The 9,987-nt window shown below is 53.9% G+C and overlaps 2 protein-coding genes across 2 annotated transcripts in view; one reads left to right on the forward strand and one right to left on the reverse strand.

The window, feature by feature from the left end:
- Nucleotides 1-9,956, reverse strand: part of PELP1 (proline, glutamate and leucine rich protein 1) — an 18,357-nt gene extending 8,401 nt beyond the window's left edge. Inside the window, 12 exon segments of the mRNA XM_080977591.1 lie at nt 18-196; nt 747-863; nt 971-1,059; nt 2,805-2,892; nt 2,989-3,118; nt 6,786-6,936; nt 7,436-7,495; nt 7,589-7,660; nt 8,450-8,599; nt 8,802-8,907; nt 9,325-9,389; nt 9,732-9,956. Of these exon segments, the coding sequence (XP_080833717.1) occupies nt 18-196; nt 747-863; nt 971-1,059; nt 2,805-2,892; nt 2,989-3,118; nt 6,786-6,936; nt 7,436-7,495; nt 7,589-7,660; nt 8,450-8,599; nt 8,802-8,907; nt 9,325-9,389; nt 9,732-9,941 (1,417 nt within the window). The 5' untranslated portion in view covers nt 9,942-9,956.
- LOC308460984 (uncharacterized protein) overlaps nt 1-9,987 on the forward strand; it is a 165,564-nt gene that overhangs the window by 105,456 nt on the left and 50,121 nt on the right. The window lies entirely within an intron of this gene.

Below are 9,987 nucleotides of genomic sequence, written 5' to 3' on the forward strand. Positions count from 1 at the left end.
TTTTCCCTTTCCAATACTTCTTTCTTCATGGGGGGGGGGGCTCACCTTGAGGGTGTCGGCCGGGGGGCTGATGTCGCTGATCAGGTGACCCAGCAGGGCCTCGCTCTGGGTCCTGGGTCCCTGCAGGAGGCCACAGGCCGCCCCAGCCGTCTGGACCCACAGATCCAGGACTTCGTAGAGCCGAGTCCGCACCGCACTGAGGAGGAAGGAAGAGGAGCTGGAGGAGGGGGCAGCCTGGCAGGCCCCACACCTCACCCGGGGCTGGCTTCATGGCAATGCAGAATTGGACGGGGGCCCCAAAGGTCATCCAGCCCAACCCCCTGGAACCCGGGAATCGCAGCTAGAGAACCCCGGACAGGGGGGCACTTGACCTCTGCTTAAAAACCTCCAAGGAAGGAGGAGAGGCCGAGAGAGAGGAAGTCCTGACCCTGGCAAACCCTGCAGGGGCGTCGCTAATGCTGGACTAAGCAGGGGAGGCAACAGCTGGTGCTGTTGGGGGGGGGAGGCAGCTTTCTGGAGAGACAGGGTGGCGTTGCCGTCCAGCTCCCCCATCTTGGCTGTAATGTGCCCTGGGAGACCTCAAGGGCTGGCAGCTGCTTCTCAGCCGAAACTCCCTCGCAGGGCTGTTGTGGGGAGAACCACGAACACGCCGCCTTGCTCCCTCCTTCTCTAGGCCCCCCCCCGGGGGTGGTGGCACACATTGGCCCAGAGCAGCAAGGGCCCCCCTTCCTCAGCTCCCCACATACCTGTAGGGGCGCTCCTGCCCGGGGGGGAAGAGGTCTCGGCCGCTGCTCCAGGTGGTCAGGACCTGGGGGAAGAGGCGGCAGAGGGTGGCCCCAAAGCGCACCAGGCGGGGGCCGCACCTGCAAAGGGAAAGCGAGGGGGGGGGCGTCAGAGAAGGGACAGCCAGGGCTGGGGGTGTGGAGCCCGGTGGGGGTTCCCAACGCCCTCTCCCCTCCCCGAGACTTACGCCAAGATGAGCGCCGAAAGGAGGTCCAGGGTCTCCAGGTGGACGGAGGGCAAGAGGAGCATCCGCAGGGGGCCGTCACCAAACCAGCTCTGGAAGGGAGGGGGGGTCAGGGGCGGAAGGGAGCAGCACCCCCCCACTTCCCACCCCCCCCATTATAAAGTGACCAAGGTCACTGGATGAATCTGTCTACTAGGCTGCATTATTTTTTCTAGCATTATTGTACGCAGTAATAATAATAGCAATAGCCATAGGCATAGCAGTAAACAACAATTCTGCTAATCTTCATGATCCCTTAAGGCAGTCCTGGCCAAACTTGGCCCTCCAGCTGTTTTTGATCTACAACTCCCATCATCCCTAGCTAACAGGAACAGTGGTCAGGGATGATAGGAATTGTAGTCCCAAAACATCCGGAGGGCCAAGTTTGGCCATCACTGCCTTAAGGGATAAGTTTTCAAGCGATATATATATATATGTATGTATATGTATGTGTGTGTGTAGTGTGTAGTGTATATGTGTGTGTATATACACACACACACACACACACACACACACACACCCATTGCAAAAAATAAACCCATTACAAAAGAAACAACAATTCTCTTAATAATAATTTTGACAATGTAACATGTATATATGTGGGTTTTACGTACACATATGCATATGGCATTAACGTATGACAACAACATATAATTATAATTCTGCTATACTCTGTTATTCCTTAAATGTAAGCTTGTAAGTCATTTATATTTCCTCCCCCATAAATAAATAAAGCATGCATCCATGTACAAAACAGCTATTCAAGGACCACACCTGTTTGCCACTGCACTGGACACAAAAGGTCAAATCAGAGGGAGGAATTAAAACAACATAGGGGGTTCCCCTTGCCCTGGAATTCTACCCTCCAATAACAAACAAGCCCCATTTTTCATTTAATCTTTACGATGCCCTCTCCTCCAGCACCTCTTTGGTCCAGGTTAGAAGGAAGGAGGAGGTCCCTACTAAGCACTTCCTGACTGAAGGAGCTGTTTGAGAGGGGAGGGGGCTCCCTTGGAGGGAGGGGGGCTCCCCTTCCTTGGCGGCTTTCCAGAAGAAGCGAAGAGGCCCATCGTCTTGGATGCTTTAGCTGAGGTTCCTGCACTGCGGGGGGTTGAGCTAGATGAGCCCTGGGGGGCTCTCCTAGCTCGAAAGCTCTTCCGTGTTGGTGCTGACCTTGAAAGCCCTAAATGGCCTCAAAGGCCCAGAATACCTGAAGGAGCATCTCCACCCCCATCGCTCAGCCCAGACACTGAGGTCCAGCTCCAAGGGCCTTCTGGCAGTTCCCTCCCTGCGAGAAGCCAAGTTACAGGGAACCAGGCAGAGGGCCTTCTCGGTGGTGGCACCCACCCTGTGGAATGCCCTCCCACCAGATGTCAAAGAGAAGAACAACTCCCAGACTTTTAGAAGACATCTGAAGGCAGCCCTGTTCAGGGAAGCTTTTAATGTTTAATAGGTTATTGTATTTTAATATTCCGTTGGAGGCCGCCCAGAGTGGCTGGTGAGGCCCAGCCAGATGGGCGGGGTATAATTAATAATTATAATGATGATGATGATGATGATGATTCTGGGGCCAAAATAAGCACAGGAGCAGCCGAGAGGGGCTTTGCTGAGACAGGCACTGCCAGCCTCTTGCAGGGACAGGCTCTGGTCATCTTTGGTACTACGATGCCCTGAGTGAGGCACTGGGCACCCCCAGAAGAGATCTTCTCCACAGTGGATCTTCTCAGTTGTGTGCCCCCTCGGCTCGGGGACCTGCCCGCCCCACCCTGACCCCCACGCTGCCCCCATGGCTACTCACGATGTTCTTTGTGGAGATGTTGAGGGCGCGGCAAACGAGGTCCAGGATGTCTTGAACTGGGACGGAGACGGGAGCCACAAAGTCGTTACTGGAGCGGCAAATGAAGTGCTTGTTTTAGGGGGAGGGGGGTCTCAAGTACAGCGGCAAGGCTGGAAAGGCGGGGGGGGGGAGAGGGGCCCCTGACCTGAGCATCTGGCAGAGGCATTTGGCCAGTCCGGAGAAGCGATGCTTCAGGCGGAGGATGAAGTTCACCTCTCCATCTTCGGGGGTCGGGAGCAGGATTTCCACGCCAGGCCCTTCGTAGTGCAGGGGATCTGGAGGAGAAGGAGGAATGGGGGGAGAGAGAACCCATCAGGTCCGGTTGCATAGGTGGAAGAGGACCCCCAAAGGTCATCTGTCCCAGCCTGCAGAACAAAGGACAGCTCTAAAGTGGCCCGCAAGGTGGTCCAATGTGCAGCACTTCGCAACATTCAAGAAGAAACATCTTAAAGCACTTAAACATTTGTTTTTTGTGCATATTTACTTATTAAATCCGTATTCCGACCTATAGCCAAACACATCTGTGTATTAGTTCAGTTTAAATACGTTAAATCTACGAACTCTATTTAATGATATATATTTAATTAAGTATATGAATCGCGCATGTTAAATATATGGCAGGCCTTTCCATTCACAGTACAGAAATTTAATTCAGCATGTGGCTTGTGGGTTCTGTGATCTGAGAGGTCGGACTGCCCTGGTCTAAGATGCTCATTTAGAGTGCCGATAAGGAACAAAAATTAAGAACGTGTTGCCCAAAGAATCTTTGATCTCAAGTAAGAGCTTGAGGGCTGGGCAGTATCTGGTTTTCAACATCGCGGTACATCCCCAGCTAAACATTGCAATACTGTATACTGATGCATCACGATCTCGGACACTTAGATGGCGCTATGTAGAGGTACCGACCGGCTTCACGGTTTCTCCTTCGTTGTGATTTTTGCATAACACACACCAGGATTTGTGATATATTACCAGGTCAAAAACTGCGAAACCTATATCACGATATGGGCTTCAAACCAGTTTTGGATGATATATGGATATATTGCTTGGCCCTCTTAGACTGAGGTAAGAGGGTGCTTCTTGCAATTAAAAGATGCCCCCCAGAAAAGATGGTAGGAGAGCCACTGCAAGCTCTTTTAAAATACTGGACCACAAGGACAGTATTTTAATTTTTTAATTTTATTAATACAAGCTCATAGACCAATGTTTTTCAACCACTGTTCCGCGGCACACTAGTGTGCCGCGAGATGTTGCCTGGTGTGCTGTGGGAAAAATTCGAAAGATTTTAAAAAAAAAAAAACTTTCAAATTTTCGCCCACTAGACTGTGTCCTGGGTATGGGGGGTGTGGGGTTTTTGACCCCACCCTCAGCCAGCAGGGGCGCCGATTGGCGCTCCGCAGGGGGACACCCTCCACTTTTCTGATGTCCGGGCTGTGATTGGTCCAGACTCCAGCCAGGACCTATCCCAGTAGGACACCATCTTCCGACTTCCTTCCCGCCCGAGCACAGTGTGTGCAGCAGCGGAGAGAAGAAGACGTCGCGACTCGAGTCACCAGGAGGACCGGAGAAGTTGTCATTTTATTTCTCTTCAGTCTCCGCTGAATGCCTTGACTGGGTTAGGGACCCTTATTGCTCAGCATCAGTTGGTGGAAAGGACATGACTTTATAGGAGCAGGAGGAACTAACTGAACTGAGACAAAATCGTGGTTTCAAGCTAAGATTTGCTGATCTACCTTTGGACAGTTTTTGGTTGGATACTGCCAAGGAGTTCCCCCTTCTGGCAAACAAAGCTATTTTGACATTGCTCCCATTTTCCACTACATATCTGTGTGAGATGAGCTTTTCAAGCATGGTTGCTATAAAAACTAAATACAGAGAGAGACTGAGAGCTGTTGACGAAGAGCTACGTGTGTGTCTTTCTTCGATTCCAGCCAGAATATCAGCTTTGTGTTCAGCCAAACAGGCCCAGGTTGCGCACTGAATAAAGTATTTTATATTAAGTATTTTTCATATTTCTGTTTACTTACTATTTCATAATAAAGTAATGATAAAATACTTTCTTTGTGTTTATTTGATTCCTATTCAAGAGAATTACTTTATATATAGTCAATATAGGCACAGAGTTAAATTTTTTAACATTTTCTAATGGTGGTGTGCCTCGTGATTTTTTTCATGAAACAAGTGTGCCTTTGCCCGAAAAAGGTTGAAAAACACTGTCATAGACAATACAGTAAGTCATAAGCGCAGCCGATTAAAAAAAAGCATATAGAAATAAATTAAATAAAATGGAGACACAATGGGGAGGAAGACCCAGAAATCAACTGAGAATACAATACTGCACTCAACTATCATAAATGAAAAGGAAAAAAGGGGGGGGAGTCAATTAAGTTCTCAATAACATCTGTCCACATATTTATCTGTGGAGCAGAGGGTTTAGTGCGCTGTTCATGGGAGAACAACTTATACCACGCTGAGTGGAAACTTAAGGACTCTTGCTTATACAGAATCATGGAAGGGATGCCAGGGGTCATCTAGTCCAACCCCCGCAACGGAGGAAGGCAGGGCAACGGCCCAGACTTTTGCTCGCTCTTCCTCTGGGGAAGGAGTTCCTTGGGCTTCCCATGGGAGGCCACTGCTTCCAGCTGCAGCCAGACGGCCAGGAAAGGGGAATTTGGGGGAGACAGGCAGGCGGGCTGAAACGCAATGATCACGCAACGGGACGGCGGTCTGGGATTTGCCCCGTCTCCTCTGCTGTCAACATCCATCTCTGGTCCTGTTTCCGTCATGTGGGCTCCGCACAACACGTCCAATCGGCTCGTCAACAAAGCACTTATCTTAATTGCTCCCGCAAGGGCAGGAGACGCCCCGCCCTCAAATTAGCTGGCGGGGCGCATGACGTGAGCAGGTCTGCTGGGAATATGGCCGCTGCAAAACAAGAGCCTCCTGGCTGGGGCTGGGGCTGGGGCTTGGTTTGCGCCCTCCCCCCATGTGGGGCTTCCCTCGCGCTTGATCCGGAAGCTGCCGTCGGTGCAGGATGCTGCAGCACAACTGCTGATGGGAGGGAGGTCTTATCGATAGAGAACATCTGTACTGCCTGCAAATTTGCAGCTGAACTGAGTTCAAGGTGTTGCTATTGGTACAAGAAAGCCTTCGAAATCTGGGACCAGTTTACCTGCAATTTTTTATGTTTTATTAATAACTAAATAAATTCAGCAAAGTTTTTAATGCGTGACATTTTAATGTATTTTTAATCTTTGTTGGAAGCAGCCCAGAGTGGCTGGGGAAGCCCAGCCAGATGGGCGGGGTACAAATAATAATAATAATAATAATTAATTTTTATGTGCCAGGCGAAAACGTTCCTCTTAAGCCTGGCCTTTGGCAGATTAATATTCTACAGCTATTTAAATGAGTCTGTGGAAAGGGGGAGGTTACTGTTTTGCTGTTTTGTTTTACTTATTGACTTGTTTTTATCCTGCATTTTATTCTATGAACTGCCCTGAGATCTTACGATGAAGTGTGGTACATAAACGTAATAAAATAATAATAATATTTATATCCCACCTTCCTCCCTTTTTTTACAGATAAAAACAAGAACCGCTAAAAACTAGCGACAACAATTAACTATGACAACTATGACAACAATTAACAATTAACTAGTTGTTTGCGGCTCCTGCTCAGGCTGCACAGAAAAAGCACTTTGGTTCTTGAAATTCGTTCCGCTTGTGCAGATGAAATAGAACTGAGAGAATTCTACAGGCTGTGTGTGTGGTAGTGTGTGAAAACAGTCCGGCTCCAAGGACCCCCAAGGGTGGAGATGTCAAGGCACCATCGTCGCAAGTAGCCGACAGCCAGGTGCAAAATGCGCCCGGCGAATTCCGAGCCCTGCTCACCCCCCCCCCAAAGTAAGAGCAATATCAACGTTCAAAGTCTGAGGAGACGCACCTGTCTCTGCTCCCTCGTAGAGCGTCCCCAGCAGGCTGTGGAGCGTGGCCAGGAGGCAGTGGGCCTGCTGCCCCCAGCACTCCGTGTACTTCAGCCCCTGCGTGAAGCCGGCGCCCAGGGAGGGCAGGAGGGCGTAGCAGTCGCAGGCCAGCTGGGGGGAGGAGGAGGAGGAGGAGGCAGAGCATCAGTGGGGCAGCCCACAAGGGGAAAGGGGGGCAGGATCCCAAGGAGTCCTGGGTTCAAGCCCCCCCCCACTGCTTTGAAGCTTGGCGGGGGTGACTTTGGGGGCCAGTCACAGGCTTCTCTCAGCCTGGCCTACCTCACAGGGTTGTTATAGGGATAAAGTGGGGGAGCTGCACACGCCAGTTTGGGGAGCGAAGGCGGGCTATAGAAATATGAATTATAAAATAACTACGAAGCTTCTGACGGTTATTCAGGCCCTGCTGGTGGGATTCTTCCCCTTGGGGGCACCTGGTCAGTCAGGTGTGGGGAGGCCGGGATTCGGGGCCCCTCTGGCCTGATCCAACTGCTCTGGGGCTCTTCCCAGGTCCCACAACCACCCCCCTGCCCCCAGGGGACTTTCCCAGTTTAAAACACAAGGCAGAGGTCCCTGCACAGCAGAAGGGAAGGCAAGAGAGGTTGGTTTTTACCTGTTGCAGGTGGGGCGTCTCTGCATCCACACGGGCCAGGAAATAGGCCGCCAGTTTGCCCTGGGGGGCAGAAAGTAAAGGGGGGGGAGAGAGATCAGTGAGGATTCTACAACCCAGTGCTGCTCCTCTGCCCCCCCAAAACAGAAGACTTACCCGCAAAGAGCCACATGCCCTGGGGTAAAACATCATGCAGGCCTTGCTTCCTTCCAGGGTGGAAATCTGGCACTAGGAAGAGTCCCGGGGGAGGCAAGGGGGGGTCAGAAAAGAGAAAAGGGTTAGATAAAAGTTTCCTCTCTTGTAACACCAGAGCCGGTGGGAGACAGCCAGAGAAGCCAGATGCGGGGAGATCCAGGAGGGATCAAAGGAAGCCCTTCTTCGTTGAACTGCGGAACTCCCCGCCACAAGAGGCAGAAAAGGCCCCCCCAATCGAAGAGGACTGGTCAAATTTGTGGAGGAGAAGAGGGCTACTGGTGGCTGTGCTCTGCCTCCATGGCCAATAAATGCTTCTAAACACCAGATACTGGAACACGCAGGATGGGGAGCTGCTCTCGCACTCGAATCCTGAGTCCGGGTTTCCCATAATGGGCACTTGGTTGGCCGCTGTGGCCTATGCCTGACCCAGCAGTTGGCCTCTTCTGTCCTTATGGAGCCTCCAGCTGCAGACGCAGTCTACTTCAACCCCTCGGTGCGAAGAGGTCTCTGGCCACTGGAACCTCACCCAGCCAGGCTCTGACGTTCTTACGTAATGGGGGGGGGGGAGTCACATTATGGGGGTTGCATCTATTTAATTAGCTCATTGATTGTTACATTCCATTTTGACTGTTTTAATATTTATGTAAAAATTCTGTTGAATTTCTGGTTTTACCAAGCTGGCTGTTTTGCCATACTAAACAATATTCACTCATTCAATTTGTGGGTTTTGTTTCATGCCTTCAAACATGTTTCGTTCCCCATGGGGGGGGGGGTGTGCAGGCCACCCCCAGTTCCCCAACCAGGGCGGGTTGGGGGTCTCACCTCGGGTTTGAGAGCCAGCAAGGAGGTGAGCAGCCCCGGAATGTGGTTGGTGCCGATGTCTCGTGCCAGCTCAGGGATCTGGCAGGAATACTCCAGCAGGTCACGGAGGATGAGGACGGCCAGCTCCATCGTGGGGGGTGGATCCTGAGACTTGAGGGGGGAGGAGAAGGAAATGAGGTTAGTGGGGGGGCAGCCTTCCTCATCTAACACCTCCCACCCAAAAGGAGAATTAAGGCACCCAAAACATCTGACCCACCCAGCCTTCCTGGGCCCAGAAAGGTGGGTGCAGCTGTGGAGCTCTTGGGCCTGGGGGGAGGCAAAGAGGGTGGGGGGCACTGGCGCCCCCCCTCACCTGAATGAGGTGCTGCAGGCTGCGCAGCCATCCCAGGCAGTTCTGGCTGAAGGCTTCGGTGGAGCTCTCTGTCACCAGCAGGGAGAGGAGGCAGAGGCCCTCAAACCTTTGCAGGGGGAAGAAGAAGCAGGGCAGAATCAGAGCACTGGAGGGCTGGGAGGGGCCCCCAAGGGTCATCCAAACCAACCCCCGGCCAGACGATGATGTGTCAAGAGAAAAAGTCCCGGTAGCCTGCGGGTGGTGGGGTTGGACTAGATGCCCCCTTGGGTCCCCATTCTGAGACACCTGTGGGTCCCCCCGAGGGCCCATGGGCGACAGCGATGCGCCGGTTTTGGAGTGGTGCCGCAAGACCCCTGCCGCCAAATGGGTAGAGTGAGAAGAGACCCCCAGGGTCATCTATCCCGACCCCTTGCCAGGCAGGAATGGCAGCTCCAGAATCCAGGACCAAGGACTGCCCCCAAATCGGCAAGTCCACAGCACCTGGGGGCATTGTGGGGGGGGAAGGAGAGAGGCAGCTACTCACCGGGTTTTGATGGAGCCCAGGCGGGTGTTGCTGAGGCTCACCAGCCCCCCCAGGGTGGGCGACGCCTGGAGGGAGACAAAGGGACCGGCTCAGAGGGGAGCGCTGGGCAGGGGAGGCACTCTGCTCATGCTCAGGAGACCGAGGGGCGCCCGGGGGACCCCGCCCCGAGAAGGAGGCGCCATGGGGATGCTCCCCCCCACCCTCCCTTGGGGTCGCTGGGAAGCAAGGCCAAGACGGTATTTGGGGGCGCAGGGCCCCCCCCCGGGGGAAAGGCCATTCTGGGTCCGGGGGGGGGCCCGGGGGGGGAGTGGCGCCCCCGGAGTGTTGTTGCCGCTGCCCTCCCCCCCCGCTCTGGGTCCCTCCCCCCTCCCCCCCCGGGGGGGTCCCCCTCTCTCTCTCTCTCTCACCTGGGCGCCCCCTCCCCCGCCGGCCTCCCTGGCGCAGCGCAGCAGCCCGGCCAGGCCTGGCGGCGTCTCCGGGCCCCCCCCCGCCTGCGCGCCCCCCCGCAGCAGCCCCGCCAGGGTCTCCAGCACCAGCCGCCCCGACGGCGCCGCCCCCCCGGGACCCCCCGGCACGGAGGAGGAGCAGGACCCCGCCGACAACCCCGAGGCCGCCATCGCGCTCCCCCGGGCCCAGGGCGCAGGCGCGGGCGCGAGGCATGCC

Source organism: Podarcis pityusensis (genome assembly GCF_964106645.2).
Source record: "Podarcis pityusensis genome assembly, chromosome: 13".
NCBI classification, from domain to species: domain Eukaryota; kingdom Metazoa; phylum Chordata; class Lepidosauria; order Squamata; family Lacertidae; genus Podarcis; species Podarcis pityusensis.